Source organism: Aethalodelphis obliquidens, unplaced genomic scaffold, assembly GCF_003676395.1.
Source record: "Aethalodelphis obliquidens isolate GAN/ISIS:26980383/991018 unplaced genomic scaffold, ASM367639v1 scaffold112, whole genome shotgun sequence".
Lineage (NCBI taxonomy): Eukaryota > Metazoa > Chordata > Mammalia > Artiodactyla > Delphinidae > Aethalodelphis > Aethalodelphis obliquidens.
Window position 1 is genome coordinate 461,351 of NW_020838056.1, and position 24,645 is coordinate 485,995.

General features: G+C 40.3%; 1 protein-coding gene across 9 annotated transcripts in view; it reads left to right on the forward strand.

The window, feature by feature from the left end:
- Positions 1-24,645, forward strand: part of ULK4 (unc-51 like kinase 4) — a 523,006-nt gene that overhangs the window by 126,209 nt on the left and 372,152 nt on the right. For all 9 annotated transcript variants that reach the window (XR_003430904.1, XR_003430903.1, XM_027097134.1 and 6 more), the window contains one exon: positions 5,875-6,002. Coding sequence is in view for 7 of the 9 variants with exons in the window: in XM_027097134.1 (XP_026952935.1) it covers positions 5,875-6,002 (128 nt within the window). In the remaining 2 variants the exon portion in view is untranslated. The remainder of the gene's footprint in view (positions 1-5,874; positions 6,003-24,645) is intronic.

Consider the following 24,645-nt stretch of genomic DNA (forward strand, 5'->3'; position numbering starts at 1 on the left):
GCATCGGCAGGCAGACTCTCAACCACTGCGCCACCAGGGAAGCCCAGTATGTAATTTTTGAGACTGGTTTCTTTTACTTAACATCATGCAGTTGAGATTCCTCTGTATTATTGTGTGTACCGTTAGTTCATTCCTTTTGATTGCTGAGTACTATTCCTTTATGTGGATATACCACAGTTTATTTATCCATGTACCTGTTCAGGGACTTAAGGATGGTTTCCAATTTTTGACTCTTATGAGTAATGTTGCTATCAACTTTTACATGTAGATTTTTCTGTGAACATAAGTTTTCATTAAGTGAAATGATATGCGGTGGTTGGGGCATATACGATAGATATGTGTTTAACTTTTTTTTTTGGCTGCGTTGGGTCTTCATTGCTGCATGGAGCTTTCTCTAGTTGTGGTGAGTGGGGGCTACTCTTCGTTGCAGTGCGTGGGCTTCTCGTTGCAGTGGTTTCTCGTCACAGAGCATGGGCTCTAGGCACGCAGACTTCAGTAGTTGTGGCACGCGGGCTCAGTAGTTGTGGCTTGCGGGCTCTAGAGTGCAGGCTCAGTAGTTGTGGTGCACGGGCCTAGTTGCTCCGCGGCATGTGGGATCTTCCCGGACCAGGGCTCAAACCCGTGTCCCTTGTATTGTCAGGCGGATTCTTAACCACTGCGCCACCAGGGAAGTCCCTGTGTTTAACATTTTTATGAAACTGCTAAACTATTTTCCAGAATGATTGTGCCATTTTGCGTTCCCAGAAGCAGTGTATGTAGAATTCTAGTTGCTCCACATACTTGTCATTGTTAATTTTAGTCCTTCTAATAAATGTGTTGTGGTGTCTTGTGATCTTAATTTGCGTTACTATAATGATTATGATTTGAACATCCTTTCATGTGTTTATTTGACATCTGTGTACATTCTTTGGTGAAATGTCTGTTTAAATATTTTGTCCTTGAAAAATACTTTTCTTAATGTTGAGTTTTGAGAGTTCTTTATATATTCTGGTAACAAATACTTTCTCCTAGTATGTGGCTTATCTTTTCTTACAGTGTCCTCCCCAGAGGAGACATTCTAAGTTTAATTCATCAATTATTTCTTTTATGGATTGCGATTTTGGTTTATATCTAAGAATTCTTCCTAACCTAAGGTCATGAAGGTTTTCTCCTCTGTTTCTTTTTTTTTTTTCCCCCCTCTGTTTCTTTTTAAGATTTTGTGGTTTTACATTTTACATTCAGTTCTATGATCCATTTTGGGTTAGTTTTTGTATATGGTGCAAGGTATGAGTTGAAGTTTAGTTTTTTGCATGTGGATATCCAGTTGTTTATAGCAAAAACTTTTTTCCAAAATTCCCTTTGTACTTTTGTCATAAACCAATTGACTATAATATTTCTGAACTCTCTACTGTTTCCCCTTAGTCTGTGTGTCTGTCATTTTGTCAATACCACATTGTTTTGATTACTGTAGTTTTTAAAATGTCTTAAAACCATTGTGTGATTCTCCTGTCTTTTTTCCCCCCAAATTGTTGTGCTTATGCTAGTTGCTTTGCCTTTACGTATAAATTTTACAATTAGCCTGTCTGTATCTACTAAAAATCCTGCTGGGATTTTGATTGGAATTGCATTAAATCTATGAGTCAGTTTGGGGAGAATTGATATGTATATTAACTATCTTGAGTCTTTTAATACGTGAACAGATAATGTCTTTTATTTATATCTTAAAAATTTTTTCTTACTGTTTTGTAGTTTACTGTGTACAGATTCTTGGCATACTTTTTAAGGTTTATACCTATATTTCTTTTGTTGTTGTAGCTATTTAAAAAAAATTGTTTTCCAGTTGTTCATTATGACTGGAATGTACAAATTCCAGTGTATACATATATATGATACCTTGCGAAAACTCACTTATTAGTTCAGAAGTTTTTTTTTTTTTTTTTAGATTATTTGGGCTTTTCTATATTGTCTTGATATCTGATACTATTTCTTCCATTCCAATCTGAATACCGTTTACTTTTCTGTCCTTATTGTACACTGCCTATGACTTTCAGCAAAATATTGAATTATGAATGATGGGACAGCCTTGCTTAATTCCCAGTTTCAGGGTGGGAAGAAGCATCAAGTCTTTGAACATTTAGTAGTTAGCTGTAGGTTTTTTTCTAGATGTTTTTGAGACAGGGGAAGTTCCCTTCTATTCCTAGTTTGGTGAGAGATTTTATCATGAGTGGATATTGAATTTTGTCAGATGCTTTTTTGTTATCAACTGATGTGATTGTGTGGTCTTCCTTTTTTAATCTATTAATATGGTGAATTACACTGATTGATTTTCACATATCGAACCAGTCTTGAATTCCTGGGATAAATCCCACTTGAGTGTAATGTATCATACTTTTAATATATTGCTGGATTCAACTTATATTCTGTTGAGGATTTTTTTGCATCTGTGTTCCTAAGGCATAGTGTCTATACTTTCTTTTCTTGTATAGCTAACTGTTTTGGACCTTTTTTATGTCTATAAATGCTTGTTTAATGATACTTCCTTCTGATTGAGCTGTTATATTACAGATTCCCTCTGTTTCATTTTTTTGTTTTGCTTGGGTGGTGTTGGAGACTCTTCATTGGCTGAAGTACTTTAATTCTCACTTTTTGTTGCCTTCTTAGAATAGCTTTATATGAAACTTGTGTCCTGTGTTCTGTACATTTTGAAACGTCTTAAATTATTCTGGGATAATGTTCCATGTAGAAGAGATCAGAGGTTTCAGTTGTCTCTAGGGCTCTTAGTTATTTTCATTTCCCTTAGTTCTTTTTGTGTTGTTGTTAGTGATATTTATATATCAAGAAATTTAGCAAGTTATCCATAAAATGTGCTACAATTATCTTACCTTGTTTATGCAATTCTTTTTTGTTCATTTATAGTGTTTTATCTCCATATAGAATTTAACATTTTTTGGTATTCACATTTCTCATGCTTGCTTTCTTCCTTTCTAATACATTATTTATGAACATTTTCTCAAATCTGAGATTTTATTTATTTATTTATTTTTGCGATACATGGGCCTCTCACTGTTGTGGCCTCTCCCGTTGCAGGGCACAGGCTCTGGACGCGCAGGCTCAGCAGCCATGGCTCACGGGCCCAGCTGCTCCGCAGCATGTGGGATCTTCCCGGACCAGGGCACAAACCCGTGTCCCCTGCATCGGCAGGCAGACTCTCAGCCACTGCACCACCAGGGAAGCCCTCAAATCTGAGATTTTAAATATGCATAAATATGTATCTGTATCTTCCATGGCATCTTCTAGATCTTTTAATCATTTGGTGTTTATTTTTTAAATCTTAGATTTGTCTAGGGCTTATTTTCAAGTAGGACAGAACCACCACTCATGACTCAGTGTATTAATTTTGGTTAGATCAACATTTAGCAAACTTTTATAACATCACTTTTTGTTTTCAAATTGCATTCAGATGCATCAGGTATTCTGTCAATTTTTTCTTCTTAAAGATATCTCTCCTGGAGCCTTCTGACCAACTCTGTTATGAATAGGCAGCCTCTGTACCTGGTTATAGTAGCTATCACCGTGGAATCATCCTGGGATTCCCTTTGCCTCTTTCCTGTGTTCTCCGCTTCCTTGTTTTATTTCCTCATGGTGACTGTTGGGAGTATATGAGAGGAGTGGTAGTACGATAAGTGATTTTGGAAAGGTAATAACAAGCCAGATCATGAAGGACCTTGTATGCCATGATAAGGGACTTTAGCTTCTCTCAAGGGTTTTAGCAACTGCTGAGGATATTTTATAGGCGAATAATGTATTTGCTCTTATGGAAGATCACTGTGGCTGCAACTTGTAGAATACGTGGAAGAAAGCAAAGTTAGACAAAGCCTGCTACAGTAATTCAAGAAAGATATAAGGATGCATTGAAATAGGGCAATGACAGTGTGAGTGGTGTTCTCATAGAAATTGGTTTATCAGTTGGACACCTAAGAGAGGAAGGAAGAGTCAAGGAGGGTGCTCATTGATGACCTTCATAGTAGGATTATCATGCTTAGGGTAGGTGCCAAGTTTAGTGTTGGATGTGGAATACAAAGAATTGCACTATATCCTGTACCCACATTCACCAGATGTTAACGTTTTACCTTATTTGCTTTATAGTTTCTATCTTTTACCATGTGAGTGAGTGTCTGTGTGTGTGTGTGTGTGTGTGTGTGTGTATGTGTATTTCTATTCATTTGAGATGAGGTCACAGACCTGATGCTCCTTTACCTCTAATTACTTCACTGAATATTCCCTAAAAAATAAGCCATCAATTTAAAAAGCAAGAAGCTAACATTTATTTAACATAAATTGCTAATCTGGACCATATTCAGATTTTGAAATTGTCCCAGTAATGTTCTTTGACGTGAAATAAAACTTCCAGATCTTGAATTGCAGTCAGTTATCATGACTCTCTAGTCTTCTATAATCTGGAACTGTTTTTAAGTCCATGGCTAGTGGGTATTTGAATGGTTTTGGAATTAGGCACGTGGATGTGTGGGAGCAATGTTAATGTGGGAAACAGATTTGTGGTTTTGGTCCTTGGACCACAGTGTATAAATTAGAACTTGGGAGCTGACTGTGGGGAAATGGGTTTTCTACTGTCGACTGGAAAGGTGGAAACAGATCTATTACTCAAAGGCACCTTGGAGTTGATTCTGTTTTTTACTCCAATTGATGAATTAGTTTATTTGGTTCAGGATCTAGGTGAGCCTGATGCAGAGGTACAGATAAATAGTTATACAGATGTATAGGTATATCTCCATCCTTAAATAGAAGCATATACCTGGCTGTGTAAGCTCTTCCTGCCTGACAATATAGCACTCAATGTAAAAGAACTTCGGCAAAAAATTGAGCTTTTTACATCTACGTTGGACACACAGTGTCACTGCTAGGTGCTTACCTCTGTCAAGGACTCTAGGGAACTTAACATTCCTGCTCTCTGTAGCCATCTTGCTAACAATACGATTCCATATTTCTGCCTGCTTAACATTCATTAACGCTGTGTGTGTGTATTCCATTTTTTTTTGCATATCAATAGGCACCTGAAGTGATGTACAAATCTGTCTGTTAGAAGAGAAAATGACACTAATACTTGTCAACAGTTATTCCTCTGTGTTGTATTAAACCTTTAATTAAAGAATGTTATAGAAATATAGGTTTTTCTTTTGTGTCCCATACTGGCTGTTGTTTTTTTTTTTTTGCTGTACGTGGGCCTCTCACTGTTGTGGCCCCTTCCGTGGCGGAGCGCAGGCTCAGCGGCCATGGCTCACGGGCCCAGCCGCTCCACGGCATGTGGGATCTTCCCGGACCGGGGCACGAACCCATGTCCCCTGCATCGGCAGGCGGACTCTCAACCACTGCGCCACCAGGGAAGCCCTGGCTGTTGTTTTTATTTTATGTCTGTAGGACCTCAGCTGTGTACACTAGAGACGTGATCTCTGTGTGTGCAGGTTTGCTCAGAAGTTGATGCCTCCATGCAGTTGTGACTTTCAGTTCTAGTTATTTATTGCTACGCTTCTAGTCGTGTGATGGAGGGGTTAAGAAGCAGGCTTTGTCATCTGCCTGGCCTGGATTTGAATTCAATTTTGTGAATTGGGGCAAAGTGCTTAAATTTTCAAGATTCCTTTTCCTCTTTAAAATAGGGATAATATTATCAACTCTTCATAACTTCTTTTCAGGTTTAAATGAGATCATACATATTAATAACTTGGTATAGGGAGCAGCACAAATTAAAAATGCAAAAGCAATAGCTGATACTATTTTATTTTCTGCTATCTGTTTGGTTATTACAGTCTATTGACCCTCAGAGTTGACTGCTCTATTTATTTCGTGTTTTCTCAAAAAATATTCTAACGTCTCCCACAGGATTTTGTCTCTACAATTATCCGTTTACTGGACAGCCCCTCGACATCCATCAGAGCAAAATCCTTCCTGGTTCTTCTGTATATTTTGATTCATAACCACGAGATGCTGCTGCTCAGCTGTCAAGCACGGTAAGATTTTCTCTGACAGTTTCACCAATGACGTAAATTTGACCCCTGTTTATTAGTTTTATTAGTAGTATTTCCTGGCCCCTATGTACCTGGTATTCAAAATTTTTTTCCTAGATTTTTCCAAGGGTTTCATGTTTCACTTGTCACCTCAGCTTGGAAACACTGAAGCAGGATGTTGGGAAGTGCTTGGAGTTTCCTAGATCTGAGTACAGTCCAAGGCAGGGTGTTAAAGTTGGTTCTGGTTTACATTTTTGCAAGGCGGTCTTGACTGGTGGTTTGGTCATAGTTCTGATTTGTTTGAGCTTCTGGAATGAGTAGCTGAAAGCCCAGAGGAGCAGCCTAGAAAAGCGGAGGAAGAGGCAGGGCGAGGATCCAGGAGTACATGGACTGGTTCTCAACTAGGCAGATCTCTCACTGTCTCTGGGTCTCACCTCCTTCCTCTAAAAGGAGAAGCTGTTCTGATGCACCTCAGGTTCCCTTCATCCTTTTTTTTTTTTGCGGTACACGGGCCTCTCACTGTTGTGGCCTCTCCTGTTGCGGAGCACAGGCTCCGGACGCGCAGGCTCAGCGGCCATGGCTCATGGGCCCAGCCGCTCCGTGGCATGTGGGATCTTCCCGGACCGGGGCACAAACCCGTGTCCCCTGCATCGGCAGGCGGACTCAATCACTGCGCCACCAGGGAAGCCCCTCCCTTCATCCTTTGTTGCTTCTCGATTAACGTTTTTGAAACTGTCTGGTCCGTGCTCTTGAACATATGGTTTATCGCCTATTTCTCGATCTGGCTTTTTACTTGTTGTAGGATATTGGGGAGATCCTAGAATTGCTGAGATGGATCTAGGTTAGGAACTAGAAAACTTCTGGAAACAGAGAGTAAATGTTTTAGGATTTACGGGTCAAGAAGCAGAATTGCTAACACATATATATGGAATCTAAAAAAAAAAAAATTGTTCTGAAGAACCTAGGAGCAGGACAGGAATAAAGACGCAGATGTAGAGAATGGACTTGAGGACATGGGGTGGGGGGAAGGGTAAGCTGGGACGAAGTGAGAGAGTGGCATGGACATATATACACTACCCAGTGTAAAATAGCTAGCTAGTGGGGAGCAGCCGCATAGCACAGGGAGATCAGCTCGGTGCTTTGTGACCACCTAGAGGGGTGGGATAGGGAGGGTGGGAGGGAGACACAAGAGGGAGGAGATATGGGGATATATGTGTGTCAAAACTCAGATTTGTTTAGGCTTTGTAGATTAAAATTAATAATATAAATTACTTTCAAAATCACATAGGTAACCAGTCCAGACTATGGAAGAATGGTTGGTATTTGTTCCTTTTTGCTTTGCAGCCCAGATATTACACTAGTGTGCATATAAAATGCAATGTTGAATATAAAGGTATGCGAAAGGGAGGCAGACTTCAGGTTAGCGAGATGTTAAAATTCTCTGTGATGAGTTTGTATAGCAAACTCTTCTCCCTTCCACACCTGTGCCTTGAAACTCCGCTAGCAGCTGTGTTTCCGAGCTAACCGTGATGCTGCCTGTCTGCTGGAGAACTGAAACCTCATATCAGGAGCCCACGATAACCTTTGCTACATTATGTAGATATTTTTTCCTGCTTAGCTTCATCACCATCAGCCTTTTATGGATTAAATTTCAGCACAGTTTCTATGATGTCAGCTCTCAAATCTATCTAGTACAACAGGCAGTGAAATTGAGCTGTCAGGGTTAGATAAAAATGAAATAATAGCCCCCAAGTGTTCACCTATTTCTCCAAACGATTTCATACTCATATTGAAAATGACAGGAGATAAAATAGGGTCTTGTGTGTCTCTAGAAATGATAACCCTTTGAGGGATGAATGGTCTTGTAAGTTCATTGTGTAGGTTTGCTGTGAGCCTGCAATGTCAGTGCCTCCTGATGGATCAGGTTTTCCTAGAGGTTTTTTTTTGTTTGTTTCCCCATAGCATTGCTATTAATATGGTAATCAGTGGGGAAAAAATCTGCTTTGATCTTAAAAGAAAGATTTTTTTTAAAAAAGGAAACGTTTACTTTGTATAATTGGTTAACTGTGTGGGAAAATGTTTTCTCAGCTTATATCATACAAAAGTCAATTCCAGATGTATTAAAGAATTATATATGAGAAAGAAACTGTAAACAGCTGGAAGAAAATATGTTTACATATGGGCAAGGAGAGCTTTTCTGAGCAGAAAAGGGTTGAAAGAAACCATGAAAGGAGATAGTGATAGTTTAGCTATATATAGTTTAGAAACTTTTATATCCCCCGCAAATCATAAATAAAATTTCATGGTAAGAAAATCTGTAAATTATTGCATTGTATATAACACAGAGTTAATCTGTGTACTGTAACAAAGATTCATAAAGATATTCAGCTTCAAGTCTAATCAGAGAAGTGCAAATTAAAATGATAACCAAATACTGTTTCTATCCATCATAATGTCAAATTAAGGGAAGAAACCTTGCACTGTCTTATATCCAAAGTACTGTCTTATATTCAAAGTACAGTTACAGGGGCAACTTTTAGCCAGTAGGTGAGGTTACCTTTTTGAGGGCATTTAAAAATGTGTGTCATGAATCCTTATGATTCAGAAGTCCCACTGTTATAAATAAACTTGAATCACAGATTCGTACTTTTCTGGGGATGTCAAGTACCTGAAGGATCTGAACCAGCCTTTTCTTGGTTGCTTAGATTTTTGTTAACTTTAGCTTTTTTTTTTTTTTTTTTTAACATCTTTATTGGAGTATAATTGCTTTACAATGGTATGTTAGTTTCAGCTTCACAACAAAATGAATCAGTTATATATATACATATATTCCCATATCTCTTCCCGCTTGCGTCTCCCTCCCTCCCACCCTCCCTATCCCACCTCTCCAGGCGGTCACAAAGCACCGAGCTGATCTCCCTGTGCTATGCGGCTGCTTCCCACTAGCTATCTACCTTACGTTTGGTAGTGTATATATGTCCATGCCTCTTTATCGCTTTGTCACCGTTTACACTTCCCCCTCCCCATAGCCTCAAGTCCATTCTCTAGTAAGTCTGTGTCTTTATTCCTGTTTCACCCCTAGGTTTTTCATGACATTTTTTTTTTTTAAATTCCATATATATGTGTTAGCATACGGTATTTCTCTCTCTCTTTCTGATTTACTTCACTCTGTATGACAGACTCTAGGTCTATCCACCTCATTACAAATAGCTCAATTTCGTCTCTTTTTATGGCTGAGTAATATTCCATTGTATATATGTGCCACATCTTCTTTATCCATTCATCCGATGATGGACACTTAGGTTGTTTCCATCTCTGGGCTATTGTAAATAGAGCTGCAATGAACATTTTGGTACATAACTCTTTTTGAATTATGGTTTTCTCAGGGTATATGCCCAGTAGTGGGATTGCTGGGTCATATGGTAGTTCTATTTGTAGCTTTTTAAGGAACCTCCATACTGTTCTCCACAGTGGCTGTATCAATTTACATTCCCACCAACAGTGTAAGAGGGTTCCCTTTTCTCCACACCCTCTCCAGCATTTATTGTTTCTAGATTTTTTGATGATAGCCATTCTGACTGGTGTGAGATGATATCTCATTGTAGTTTTGATTTGCATTTCTCTCATGATTAGTGATGTTGAGCATTCTCTCATGTGTTTGTTGGCACTCTGTATATCTTCTTTGGAGAAATGTCTATTTAGGTCTTCTGCCCATTTTTGGATTGGGTTGTTTGTTTTTTTGTTATTAAGCTGCATGAGCTGCTTATAAATTTTGGAGATCAATCCTTTGTCAGTTGCTTCATTTGCAAATATTTTCTCCCATTCTGAGGGTTGTCTTTTGGTCTTCTTTATGATTTCCTTTGCTGCGCAAAAGCTTTTAAGTTTCATTAGGTCCCATTTGTTTACTCTTGTTTTTATTTCCATTACTCTAGGAGGTGGGTCAGAAAGAATCTTGCTGTGATTTATGTCATAGAGTGTTCTGCCTATGTTTTCCTCTAAGAGTTTGATAGTTTCTGGCCTTACATTTAGGTCTTTAATCCATTTTGAGCTTATTTTTGTGTATGGTGTTAGGGAGTGATCTAACTTCATACTTTTACATGTAGCTGTCCAGTTTTCCCAGCACCACTTATTGAATAGGCTGTTTTTTCTCCACGGTACATTTCTGCCTCCTTTGTCAAAGATAAGGTGACCATATGTGCGTGGGTTTATCTCTGGGCTTTCTATCCTGTTCCATTGATCTATCTTTCTGTTTTTGTGCCAGTACCATACCGTTTTGATAACTGTAGCTTTATAGTACAGTCTGAAGTCAGGGAGCCTGATTCCTCCAGTTCCTTCTTTCGTTCTCAAGATTGCTTTGGCTATTCGGGGTCTTTTGTGTTTCCATACAACGTGCAAAATTTTTTGTTCTAGTTCTGTGAAAAATGCCAGTGGTAGTTTGATAGGGATTGCATTGAATCTATAGATTGCTTTCGGTAGTAGAGTCATTTTCACAATGTTGATTCTTCCAATCCAAGAACATGGTATATCTCTCCATCTATTTGTATCATCTTTAATTTCTTTCATCAGTGTCTTATAATTTTCTGCATACAGATCTTTTGTCTCCTTACGTAGGTTTATTCCTAGATATTTTATTCTTTTTGTTGCAATGGTAAATGGGAGTGTTTTCTTGATTTCACTTTCAGATTTTTCATCATTAGTATATAGGAATGCCAGAGATTTCTGTGCATTAATTTTGTATCCTGCCACTTTACCAAATTCATTGATTAGCTCTAGTAGTTTTCTGGTAGCATCTTTAGGGTTCTCTATGTATAGGATCATGTCATCTGCAAACAGTGACAGCTTTACTTCTTCTTTTCCGATTTGGATTCCTTTTATTTCCTTTTCTTCTCTGATTGCTGTGGCTAAAACTTCCAAAACTATGTTGAATAAGAGTGGTGAGAGTGGGCAACCTTGTCTTGTTCCTGATCTTAGTGGAAATGCTTTCAGTTTTTCGCCATTGAGGATGATGTTTGCTGTGGGCTTGTCATATATGGCCTTTATTATGTTGAGGAAAGTTCCCTCTATGCCTACTTTCTGCAGGGTTTTTATCATAAATGGGTGTTGAATTTTGTCAAAAGCTTTCTCTGCATCTATTGAGATGATCATATGGTTTTTCTCCTTCAGTTTGTTAATATGGTTTATCACATTGATAGATTTGCGTATATTGAAGAATCCTTGCATTCCTGGAATAAACCCCACTTGATCATGGTGTATGATCCTTTTAATGTGCTGTTGGATTCTATTTGCTAGTATTTTGTTGAGGATTTTTGCATCTATGTTCATCAGTGATATTGGCCTGTAGTTTTCTTTCTTTGTGACATCCTTGTCTGGTTTTGGTATCAAGGTGATGGTGGCCTCGTAGAAGGAGTTTGGGAGTGTTCCTCCCTCTGCTATATTTTGGAAGAGTTTGAGAAGGATAGGTGTTAGCTCTTCTCTAAATGTTTGATAGAATTCGCCTGTGAAGCCATCTGGTCCTGGGCTTTTCTTTGTTGGAAGATTTTTAATCACAGTTTCAATTTCAGTGCTTGTGATTGGTCTGTTCATATTTTCTATTTCTTCCTGATTCAGTCTTGGCAGGTTGTGCATTTCTAAGAATTTGTCCATTTCTTCCAGATTGTCCATTTTATTGGCATAGAGTTGCTTGTAGTAATCTCTCATGATCTCTTTTATTTCTGCAGTGTCAGTTGTTACCTCTCCTTTTTCATTTCTAATTCTATTGATTTGAGTCTTCTCCCTTTTTTTCTTGATGAGTCTGGCTAGTGGTTTATCTATTTTGTTTATCTTCTCAAAGAACCAGCTTTTAGTTTTATTGATCTTTGCTATTGTTTCCTTCATTTCTTTTTCATTTATTTCTGATCTGATTTTTATGATTTCTTTCCTTCTGCTAGCTTTCGGGTTTTTTTGTTCTTCTTTCTCTAATTGCTTGAGGTGCAAGGTTAGGTTGTTTATTCGAGATGTTTCCTGCTTCTTAAGGTGGGCTTGTATTGCTATAAACTTCCCCCTTAGAACTGCTTTGCTGCATCCCACAGGTTTTGGGTCGTTGTGTCTCCATTGTCATTTGTTTCTAGGTATTTTTTGATTTCCTCTTTGATTTCTTCAGTGATCACTTCATTATTAAGTAGTGTATTGTTTAGCCTCCATGTGTTTGTATTTTTTACAGATCTTTTCCTGTAATTGATATCTAGTCTCATGGCGTTGTGGTCAGAAAAGATACTTGATACAATTTCAATTTTCTTAAATTTACCAAGGCTTGATTTGTGACCCAAGATATGATCTATCCTGGAGAATGTTCCATGAGCACTTGAGAAAAATGTGTATTCTGTTGTTTTTGGATGGAATGTCCTATAAATATCAATTAACTCCATCTCGTTTAATGTATCATTTAAAGCTTGTGTTTCCTTATTTATTTTCATTTTGGATGATCTGTCCATTGGTGAAAGTGGGGTGTTAAAGTCCCCTACTATTATTGTGTTACCGTCGATTTCCCCTTTTATGGTTGTCAGTATTTGCCTTATGTATTGAGGTGCACCTATGTTGGGTGCATAAATATTTACAATTGTTATATCTTCCTCTTGGATCGATCCCTTGATCATTATGTAGTGTCCTTCTTTGTCTCTTCTAATAGTCTTTGTTTTAAAGTCTATTTTGTCTGATATGAGAATTGCTACTCCAGCTTTCTTTTGGTTTCCATTTGCATGAAATACCTTTTTCCATCCCCTTACTTTCAGTCTGTATGTGTCTCTAGGTCTGAAGTGGGTCTCTTGTAGACAGGAAATATATGGGTCTTGTTTTTGTATCCATTCAGCCAATCTGTGTCTTTTGGTGGGAGCATTTAGTCCATTTACATTTAAGGTAATTATCGATATGTGTGTTCCTATTCCCATTTTCTTAATTGTTTTGGGTTCGTTATTGTAGGTCCTTTCCTTCTTTTGTGTTTCTTGCCTAGAGAAGTTCCTTTAGCAGTTGTTGTAGAGCTGGTTTGGTGGTGCTGAACTCTCTCAGCTTTTGCTTGTCTGTAAAGGTTTTAATTTCTCCATCAAATCTGAATGAGATCCTTGCTGGGTAGAGTAATCTTGGTTGCAGGTTTTTCTCCTTCAACACTTTCAATATGTCCTGCCACTCCCTTCTGGCTTGCAGAGTTTCTGCTGAAAGATCAGCTGTTAACCTTATGGGGATTCCCTTGTGTGTTATTTGTTGTTTTTCCCTTGCTGCTTTTAATATGTTTTCTTTGTATTTAATTTTTGACAATTTGATTAATATGTGTCTTGGCGTATTTCTCCTTGGATTTATCCTGTATGGGACTCTCTGTGCTTCCTGGACTTGATTAATGATTTCTTTTCCCATATTAGGGAAGTTTTCAACTATAATCTCTTCAAATATTTTCTCAGTCCCTTTCTTTTTCTCTTCTTCTTCTGGAACCCCTATAATTCGAATGTTGGTGCGTTTAATGTTGTCCCAGAGGTCTCTGAGACTGTCCTCAGTTCTTTTCATTCTTTTTTCTTTATTCTGCTCTGCAGTAGTTATTTCCACTATTTTATCTTCCAGGTCACTTATCCGTTCTTCTGCCTCAGTTATTCTGCTATTGATCCCATCTAGAGTACTTTTAATTTCATTTATTGTGTTGTTCATCGTTGCTTGCTTCATCTTTAGTTCTTCTAGGTCCTTGTTAACTGATTCTTGCAATTTGTCCATTCTATTGTCCATTCTATCTCCAAGATTTCGGATCAACCTTACTATCATTATTCTGAATTCTTTTTCAGGTAGACTGCCTATTTCCTCTTCATTTGTTAGGTCTGGTGGGTTTTTATCTTGCTCCTTCATCTGCTGTGTGTTTTTCTGTCTTTTCATTTTGCTTATCTTACTGTGTTTGGGGTCTCCTTTTTTGCAGGCTGAAGGTTCGTAGTTCCTGTTGTTTTTTGTGTCTGTCCCCAGTGGCTAAGGTTGGTTCAGTGGGTTGTGTAGGCTTCCTGGTGGAGGGTACTAGTGCCTGTGTTCTGGTGTATGAGGCTGGATCTTGTCTTTCTGGTGGGCAGGTCCACGTCTGGTGGTGTGTTTTGGGGTGTCTGTAGACTTACTATGATTTTGGGCAGCCTCTCTGCTAATGGGTGGGGTTGTGTTCCTGTCTTGCTAGTTGTTTGGCATAGGATGTCCAGCACTGTAGCTTGCTGGTCGTTGAGTGAAGCTGGGTGCTGGCGTTGAGATGGAGATCTCTCGGAGATTTTTGCTGTTTGATATTATGTGCAGCTTGGAGGCCTCTTGTGGACCAGTGTCCTGAAGTTGGCTCTCCCACCTCAGAGGCACAGCACTGAGTCCTGGCTGCAGCACCAAGAGCCTTTCATCCACAGGGCTCCTTAATTTGTGATGATTCTTGTCTATTCAGGTATTCCACAGATGCAGGGTATATCAAGTTGATTGTGGAGCTTTAATCGCTGCTTCTGAGGCTGCTGGGAGAGATTTCCCTTTCTCTTCTTTGTTCTGACAGTTCCCAGGGGCTCAGCTTTGGATTTGGTCCCGCCTGTGCGTGTAGGTCGCTGGAGGGCGTCTGTTCTTTGCTCAGACAGGACGAGGTTAAAGGAGCCGCTGATTCGGAGGCTCTGGCTCACCCAGGCCGGGGGGTAGGGAGGGTCACGGAGTGCGGGGCGGGCCTGCAGCGGCAGAGGCCGGCGTGACGCTGCAGCCTGAGGCGCGCCGTGCGCTCTCCCGGGGAGCCGTCCCTGGATCCCAGGACCCTGGCAGTGGCGGGCTGCACAGGCTCCCCAGAAGGGCGTGTGGCTAGTGACCTGTGTTCGCACACAGGCCTCCTGGCGGCGGCAGCAGCGGCCCCAGCGCCCCACGTCCGTCTCTGGGCTCCGCACTCTTAGCCGCGGCTCGCGCCCGTCCCTGGAGCTCTCTCAAGCAGCGTTCTTAATCCCCTCTCCTCGTGCACCAGGAAACAAAGAGGGACGTAAAAGTCTCTTGCCTCTTCGGCAGGTCCAGACCCCTCCCCGGACTCTCTCCCGGCCAGCCGCGGCGCACCAACGCCCTGCAGGCTGTGTTCACACCGCCAACCTCAGTCCTCTCCCGGCGCTCCGACAAAAGCCGGAGCCTCAGCTCCCAGTCCCGCCCGCCCCGGCGGGCGAGCAGACAAGCCTCTCGGCTGGTGAGTGCCGGTTGGCCCGATCCTCTGCGCTGGAATCTGTCCGCTTTGCCCTCCGCACCCCTGTTGCTGTGCTCTCCTCCGCGGCTCCCAAGCTCCCCCACTCCGCCTCCCGAAGTCTCCACCCGCGAAGGGGCTTCCTAGTGTGTGGACACCTTTCCTCCTTCACAGCTCTCTCCCGCTGGTGCAGGACCCGTCCCTATCCTTTTGTCTCTGTTTAGTTTTTTCTTTTGCCCTAACCAGGTACGTGGGGGGTTCCTTGCCTTTTGGGAGATCTGAGGTCTTCTGCCAGCGTTCAGTAGGTGTTCTGTAGGAGTTGTTCCACGCGTAGATGTATTTCTGGTGTATCTGTGGAGAGGAAGGTGATCTCCGCGTCTTACTCTTATGCCATCTTCCCGGAAGTCTGGCTCTCATAGAGTTGAGAGGATTCAATGAAGGAATATGACAGAAGTGTTCAGAACTGTGTCTACCACACAATAAGATTGCATATCCATGATTACACTGGAAGAGAAGAGTGAACTTGCTTGCTTATCGCTGAATTCCTTAATCGAGATTTGCCATTTTATTTGCACCTTGCAGAGCAATTCTCAGAAGACATGTAGAATGCAGTTTCAGACCCTCTTGAGTGGTTCTTTTAAAATCTTGAATATCTTCTGTTCATAAGCCCTTGTCCCGTTGCATTTCACTCACACCCAGTTAGAAAACACCCACAATGTCCGCTCTCTCCTTGCCAAAGCTCAGGACTTGGGCACTGCGTGTAAGGTGGTCTGCAGGAAGGACATGCTGGTAGTCTTCGCTCTCCGCGGAAGTCAACTTTAGCTTTTAGATGTGGAAGTACCGTGAGGCTCTTCAGAGAATCTCCTGGGTAGCCCCAGTCTGCACTGTTTGACAGCAACGTAATATTCCCTTGGTGATCATGAATCCCTCACTCTTAATCAGTAGAGTAATCCTCTTCATCCCCCCAAATGGAATTTTTGCTATGTCCTCTGGTGGAAATCTTTCTTCCTTGGACCCATTCCAGCAGAGCTCAGGGTCATGGAGACTGGAAGTAAAAATCTTATGAGTGGGCTCTTAGGTATAATACCGAGAGGCAGTCACTCCCACTTCTACCCTTTGATTACCAGACCTGTGTGTTTTGACTGTGGGGAAGGCAAAAGCATATATTTTGTTTACTGGTTCAAAGCATACACTTGTTATTGTAAGGTAGGACCCAGTTTTTCGTTGTGTTGTTTCCCAGCTGGCAGCACAACTGAGTTTGCAGTCGGCCATTCCTCCTTTCAATCAAGCCAGGTGCCTCTGGGTGATGGCGTACTCACTGATGAGCAGATTTAGTGGGCTTGAGCGTATTAACACATTTCTTTTGCTATTAATAAGTTCCTTGATCAGATATAGTGTTACATTGGTTATCATGATGATAAATGAGGTATTTCTTAAGTCTCTACTTAGTGGCACTGGCAGAAGCATGTGGCAAGGACAGTGAGTCCATATTCAGGGTATAACTATTCCAGCGAGGAGAGTTTACTGCCCCTTTTGTACACCGACCTGTTGCTAGATGACTGGCTGTTCCCCCCAGGATATGGGGCCGGGCTGAGGGCTCAGCACTGGTTTCTCGTGTTGGCTGGAGTGGCAGAATCTAGGCCATCGTTGATGAGGAGCATTCCTTACATTGAGTGTTAGGATTCTAATGTACATTTTGGGGAGGACACAAATCTTCAGAATATAGTGACCCAAAGATCAGGGTTGTGATTCACTTATTGATGCTTCCCTGGGGCTCCATGCATCACCCCTATTTTCCAGGCACCGAGAATATCAGTAGACAAGCTAGGTCATAAGGCCCAGCATACGGCAGAGCAGCTACACTGCAAGTTGGAATTGCAGCAGAGTCTTTATTCACTCCAATTCCATTAAAAACTATTAAATTTATGAATCTCTCAGATAATGAGTCAGAGGGACACATTCAAAGGTGGTATGTATGTATTGCCTCCTAAGTTCACAGAGCCCACTTTTTGGGTCATAATCAGTAGAAGACGCAATAACTTGTCTTTGACCTGGAGGGATAGCCCAACATGCTGTAGACCATTGAGCCCTAGGAACTTCATTGAGGACTAGCAGACCATGGATTTTTATGGGGTTTATCTGTCTCTCACATGTTTTACTAAGCCAGCTAAAGTGCTTGCTGCTCCCTGTTTCTCAGATCCAGTCAGCCTCATGTCATCAAAGTGCTAGTGTGCAAGTACAGGTGTGATGTTGGTGGGCCATCAAGAGGATGTAGATCTTTGCGGACTGTTTTGATGGCCAAGAGCAGGATCGTCAGCATAGCTCAAAGGCAAGGCAGTGAACTTTACTGTTTGCCCCGAGTAAGAAGCAAACACGTGCTGGCGGTTCTTCCAGATGCATACGTAGAGCAAAGCCTTTGCCAGGTCGGTAGCGAGTACCACGTCAGGGCGATGTTGATTTGCTCCAGTAGAGGTACCAAACCTGAAACTGCAGCTGCAGTTGGAGTCACAACCTGTTTATATTTTGGATAATCCATGCAGTCATTTTCTAAGATTCTTCACAGACCAGACAGGTGAACGGGGATGTGGTAGATTTTATCATCCCCGTGCCTTTCAAGTTTTTGATGTTGGTATCCATTCCTATGATTTGGTTTTCTGTGGATATGGGTTGCTATCTTTTTTTAGAGAGGGGACATGCCAGGGGCTTCTGTTTGTTCCTTTTTACCATAATAGCCCTCACTGCACAGATCAGATGGCCGATGTGTGGATTCTGCTAGTTGCCAAGTATGTCTATTCCAGTTATAAATTTAGGAGCTGAAGAAATAAGCATGGAGTAGGTCCATACATGTGGTGTGTCAGTGTAATTTGAATTTGGGCCCAAACTGACTCTAGCCTGACCGTCATAACCCAAGAGACAGTAGCTTTCATTACAGACAGAAGTGTTGGATGATGAGTTTGCTGAAGATCCCATATTTATTTTTTTATTAATATTTTATTATTTATTTATTGAAGTAGAGCTGATTTACGAAGTTTCAGGTATACAGCAAAGTAATTCATTTATATATACATATATATATTTTTTCAGATTCTTTTTCATTATAGGTTATTACAAGATATTGAATATAGTTCCCTGTACTATGCATTAGGTCCTTGTTGTTAATCTGTTTTATACATAGTAGTCTGTATCTGTTAATTCCAAATTTATCCCTCCCTCCCAAGATCCCATATTTAAACTACAAATTTTTCCTTAAGGGGGAAGATACACTTATAAGTTAAAGGATGCGCAGTAGAGAGATAAAAATGGGTTTAGATTGAAGTGAAGCAAAGAAAAGCATGGTGTCTTGATTTTCTGGAATAGTATATGGTCTCAACAAGGACCTGTTTGTGAGGTGGTCCAGGGTGAATCCAAATGGGATAGATTAGCCACAGTTTGCATCTCATGTCAGCATCATACTGCACATGGGGAGATCTGCAGTAGAAATAGACAGTGGAGTAGTCCATTGATGGGCACCGAGCCCAGTAGGACCAGAAGGGGAGGGAGGATGTCTCAGGGGGGTAGGAATGGGGGTGGGGCAGGGGTGAGGGCATCCTGGAGGAACCCGGATTAAGGTAAAGCAGGGGGTGTGGCTTCTTCATGTTTAAACCCCGTATAATTGATTTCTCACCGTGTGAATGTGCCATCCTCTCAGTAAGAGACTGGTGGAGTCTTGTCTGCGGTTCACACCATTTCCAGGCAGCCAGCTCTTCTCTGCTCTTGAGCTCCCTTCTGTTTCTCCTGTTCACCTGCATACTCGTAACTCCTAATTGCCCGCCTGGCTGACTTCCTCTCTCATCATTTATCTGTGCCATTACCAGATTCATATTCCTCAAATGCCACTTTCATGATGTCATTCCTTTGCTTTTTCCTTCAGTCTCCCTGTGACCCCTCTCCTCTTAGTTACCATGGCCTTTGTTCCACGTTTGCTGGTACTAGTTCCTTTAAAAATGGTTCATAGCGTTGAGAAACTCACCTCTTCGTATCAGCTTCGAGGCGTAAACTTGTTCCCCTGCCATTCAGAGCTTAGGGTTCTGCTGGGGTTCTCCTTGCTTCCCAGGCACGTTTTTCCTTCATGTGAGCTTGGGCCTTCCCTTAATGCACTTATATCTGCACCATCATCCTTAGGAAATTCTTTGAAGGTTCTGGCTGTGAATGGTGCAATTTCCTGTTTTTTGGGATAATGTGAATCTCCTTTGGGAATGTGAAGGAAAAAAAAAAAAGGGAAGTATAATATTTGGGTTCAGTTGGCCAACTTGAACCAGAATGTGCCTCTGTAGTTACAGGGCTCATGGTAGGAAGTTAGCATACATTCTTTGCTTTTGTCCCACCTCAGTCTCTTCTTTGCTGGTTCTCCCTCTTCTGCATCTTCCTGGGCCCTCTGTTTCTCTTACATTGCTATCCTAATGTGATTTCACCTAATCCAGTGGCTTCAAATACCACCTATTTATTGATATGCACCTGTATGACCTCTCTACACTCCAGCCTTATATTATCTTAACATATTCAATGGCATGCCCAAGAGGAATCTTCAAGCTGCCATAAACGAACCAAATCTGTTCCCGAAGTCCACTTCCACTGCCAGACTCCCACCATCTCAATAATACTTGGATTACTGTTCAAATTGTTTATCTTTTTAACTTGATATCTTTGTAGACCACTAAGAAATAACATTTGCCGTTCCATCGTAGAACAATTTTGAAGTGTTTGTGGACACTACCCTCAAATGTTTCCACATCTTATTTCCTTCATAGAATGTGAATTCTTTTACTAACTAATGTTCCACTGTCAGTAAAGTCAATTTATTCTACTATAGCCTGTGTAAACACATCCTGTAATGTGAAGGCGTCAGGGAGAGCATGAAGAAATGAAGCATCATTCTAGAGTGAGTTTTATATTATTTATAAATATATTATTTATAATATATTATATGGATCCCTTCAGTCTTTTATTTCTCCCAGCAGAGGTAATAGATATTTTCTTATGTGTTAACAGTCTGTGCTAGTGGTTGAAAAGTGAGTAGTTTCTGCCTTAAAGAAATGGTATTTCATACTGTCGTAATTAAGTAGCACATTATTAAATTTTGTAATAGATAATATGGATTTTAGAAAAAATTGGTTCCTTAGAGACAAGTGTGAATTTACTTTTTATACTCTGTAAACTTTGATGGGATTTCTTTTGTATTCTCTGATTTCCAAAAGATAAACATTTCCATTTTCCCTGCCCTCTGTTTCTGGCAACCCTGTTATTTATATGGAGGATTTCCAGGCATAGGGAAAGAACCACTTTTGAATCATCTCAATCTCTGGTTGGGTTAACGTGATCCAGGATTGTATGTAAATCCTGTCTCGGGAAGTCTAACCCTAGGCCTCAAAATATCCTTCCACTGTTCACAGACTGTGTGGATAGAGTCTAACACTCATCAGAAAGTAATCAGGCGTATGAGAAGATAAGATGATATGATACAAAAACCAAATGAGATAAACTACAGTATCCCCAGGAGTTACAATGGAGTTAATCAGATATAGACCTTAAAATAACTACGATCAGTATATTCAAAGAATTTGGAAGATGGAGAATTTCAGTAGACAATTAGAACTATAAAGACAAACAAAGTGGATGTTCAGTAACTGAGAGGAAGAACTCAGTGGATTGGGTTAACTGCAGATTAGACACAGCTGAATAGAGAATTAATATACTGTACTCAAATCATCTGGGATCAATGGAGAGTGACAAAAGGATGGAAAATATGGAGAAGAGCAGAAGAGACATAGAAGAAAACAGTGGGGAAATGATGGTTTTTAACAATAAATGGTGCTGGATCATTTTGGCATCAATATAAAAAAAACCCTTTATCTCTAAATTACACTGTACAAAGGAGTTAATTCATGTAGATTGCACATTGAAATGTAAAAAGATAAAACAATACAATTTCCAGTAGATCAGACACATGAACATTTCTTCATTACCTTGGAGTAGACCAAGAGTTTTTAGCAGGACACAAGAGCACTGTCATAAAGGAAAGTATTGATAAATTGGATTGCCTTAAATTTAAGAGCTTCTGTTCATCAGAATGCATCACTAAGAAAGTAACAAGAGAAGCCATAGAATAGGGAAAAGTATCTGCTATACACATAATTGACATGGGCTCTTAACTAAAATATATAAACAACTGAAGGGCAGATAACCCAATAGAAAACTGAGCACAGACTTGAACAGGAACTTTACAGAATTGGTTTTCTTTGAATGGCCAATTAATACCTGAAAAGATATGTTAATAATCATCAGGAAAATGCACTTTGGTCACAATGAAATACCAATGGATGTCCCGAAGCATGGCTATAATTAAAAAGCCTGATAATGCAGAATTGTGGCAAGGGTATAGAGCAACTGAAATTCTTATACCTGCCTGTTGCAGTGTAAATAGACTTAATCACTTTGGAAAACTGATCATCAGCAATGCCTATTAATCTGAAGCTAGGCATACCTTATGATCCGGCAATTTCACTTCCAAATATATATCCAACAGAAATGTTTCCATGCATTCAGCATAAGAAGTGCTTGGCCATATTCATTAATTGAAATAGCCCCAATGTCCATCAACAGTAAAATGAATAAACTGTGGTATATTCACACACTGGAATACCACACAGCAAGGAAAAAGAATGTAGATGAAGACCTGCAAATATAATGTCAAACAAAGAAGGCATGCTCTCAGATAACTGGTAATATTTAGTCTGGTGGTTGAAGAGTTGAGGGAATGCCAACCTGTTCTAGAAGTTCTAGAAGTTCAGCGCATGGGCAGATTTTGTTGACTTTGAGCTTCACACCAAGATCATCTCTATGGGCATTTTGACATGAACTTTAGCATCAGTATCTCTAGGGTGTTTCTCTTGGGCCAGTTAGTTTCACCGAAGTGCGTTGCAGGTGTCAGCCTGGAGGGCAGGGACCGGGCTGCCTGGGTCTGGGGAGCCACCCTGGGGAAGGTGGCTGGAAGTTCTAGTATTCATTGTGCAGAAATTCACCTAGTCTCCTGGTTTTGTTTGGTGGCCACCTCCTTTTTTTTTTCGGCTGTGCCATGTGGCTTGTGGAATCTTAGTTCCTCTACCAGGGATTGAACCTGTGCCCTCGGCAATGAAAACACAGAGTCTTAACCACTGGACCGACGGGGAGTTCCCCTGGTGGCTCCCTCTTTGACTTGGTTTGCTTTCTCCTAGTCTAGAAACTTTCTGTTTGACTTTCTTCAGAGAATACATCTCCAGACTTCCACCTGTGTGCAAGTCTGGCAGTAGTCACCTAGATTCACTGGGTAGAGGAGGTAATCTAAACATCAAACAGTTTTTAATCAGATTTTGCCAAATATTTGTATTTTTGCTCCTTTTCCTTCACCCTTAGTTTTTAGAAGTATCTTTTCAATGCATGGTACCAGGGCAAATGGTTACCTACTTGGAAAAACAGTGGAATTAGATTTCTTCTGAAATCCATATGATGAATCGGTTTCCAGTGGATTGAAGACTTCTGTGTGAAAGACACTCAAAGGAGAAGAAAGAGAAAGAAGAAAAAAAAAAAAGGAAGGGGAAGAGGGACAGTTCTGGATCATATAAATAATGCCTCCAAGTCAATAACAAAAGATCAATAACCCGTGGGAGAATGTGCAAAAGACCGGAACAGGTATTGCACAAAAGAGAGAATATGAACAACAAAGAAGTAACAGAATATGCTTACCATATTAATAATTACTAAAGTTCACATTAACACCACAAGATATAAATGAGTAAAAATTGGATACTACTAGATATTGGTGAGGTGGTTGCTCAGGGGGACTTGTACACTGCTGGTGGGAGTAATTGGGACAACCATTTGGGGAAACCATTTGGCAGTGTTGTGAAGTGGGACATTTGAGGTTCCATTTCTTTTTTTTTAATTGAAGTACAGTTGATTTACAGTATTGTGCTAGTTTCAGGTGTACAGCAAAGTGAGTTATACATGTATATGTATATCTATATTTTTTCAATTCTGCTGTAGTTTATTATAAGATACTGAATATAGTTCCCTCTGCTACACAGTGAGTCCTTGTTGTTTATCTGTTTTATACATAGTAGTGTGTATCTGTTAATCCCATACTCTCAATTTATCCCTCTCTCCCCTTCCCCCTTTGGTAGCTGTAAGTTTGTTTTCTATATCTGTGAGTCTGTTTCTGTTTTGTAAATAAGTTCATCCCATTTATAATTAGAAAACTGAAGCTTTAAAGAGCTTAAGAAATTTGGGCTTCTCTGGTGGTGCAGTGGTTGAGAGTCCGCCTGCGGATGCAGGGGACACGGGTTTGTGCCCCGGTCCGGGAGGATCCTGCATGCCGTGGAGCAGCTAGGCCCATGAGCCATGGCTGCCAGGCCTGCGCACCCAGAGCCTGTGTGAGCTTAAGAGATTTGTTCAAGATCACGCTGTTGGAAAGTGCTAGGGTGGGAATTATAGCCAGATTTGTTGAAATCTCTGTCAATATTATCAAGTTAAAAGAACGACCCTACTGAAGGAAAGGAGAAAAATAACCTAGAAATCATAATGGGGCACAGGCTGTAATAAAGTTTTGGGGTACTGGTATGGTATTGCTGTTGATATACCTCTTTTTTAAAGTCAGCCTGACTCTTGGCACAGTGAGAAGATGGAGGTCTATAGCTCTTACAGAAAGTGGTAGTCTGTTTGCAGGGCACACGGCATTTATCACCTGGTAGCGTATCCTGTGTAATTGAGCATTACGTCACCTAAAAATTTGTTTTAAAAAGTTGGCTGTGTAGAACAATGATACTACTTCATGTTTTCAAAACATTTTAGCTTAAGTTTTGAATAGATAACTCCTACTCATGGTTCATAATCCAGAAAAATTCAAAAAGTAAGAAATTACACCTCATGCTCCACAGCCCCAGATTACCACCATACGAAATAAAGCATTATTATTACTTGCTTATTCATCCTTCCAGAATTTTTTTTTAAATCCAAGCAAAAGTGAGTATAGATTATATTCCTCTCTTGTTACACAAAAGCATGCTATTTTGAACTTTCTTGTTTTACTTAACGTACCTTGCGTTTTTCCCAAAATATATGTAGGCTTGCTTATTTTATTGGTAGCTGCATTGTAACAGTGGACTGTATTTTATTTAACCAGTCCGCTTTTGCTGGACAGTTTCCACCTCAAATTTTTGCTGTGTGTCATATGTATACAAGTATTTTAATAGGAATTGGAAATGTTTTTTCCCAATTTATCTTAAAAATTTTTTAGCTTTATTGAGATATAATTGACATATAGAATTATAAGATATTTAAAGTGTACATCGTGGTGCTTTGATATATACATACATTGTGAAAGGATCCTCCCATCTAGGTAACACATCCGTCACTTCACATATTTTCTGTTTTTGTGTTTGGTGAGAACATTTAAGTTTTACT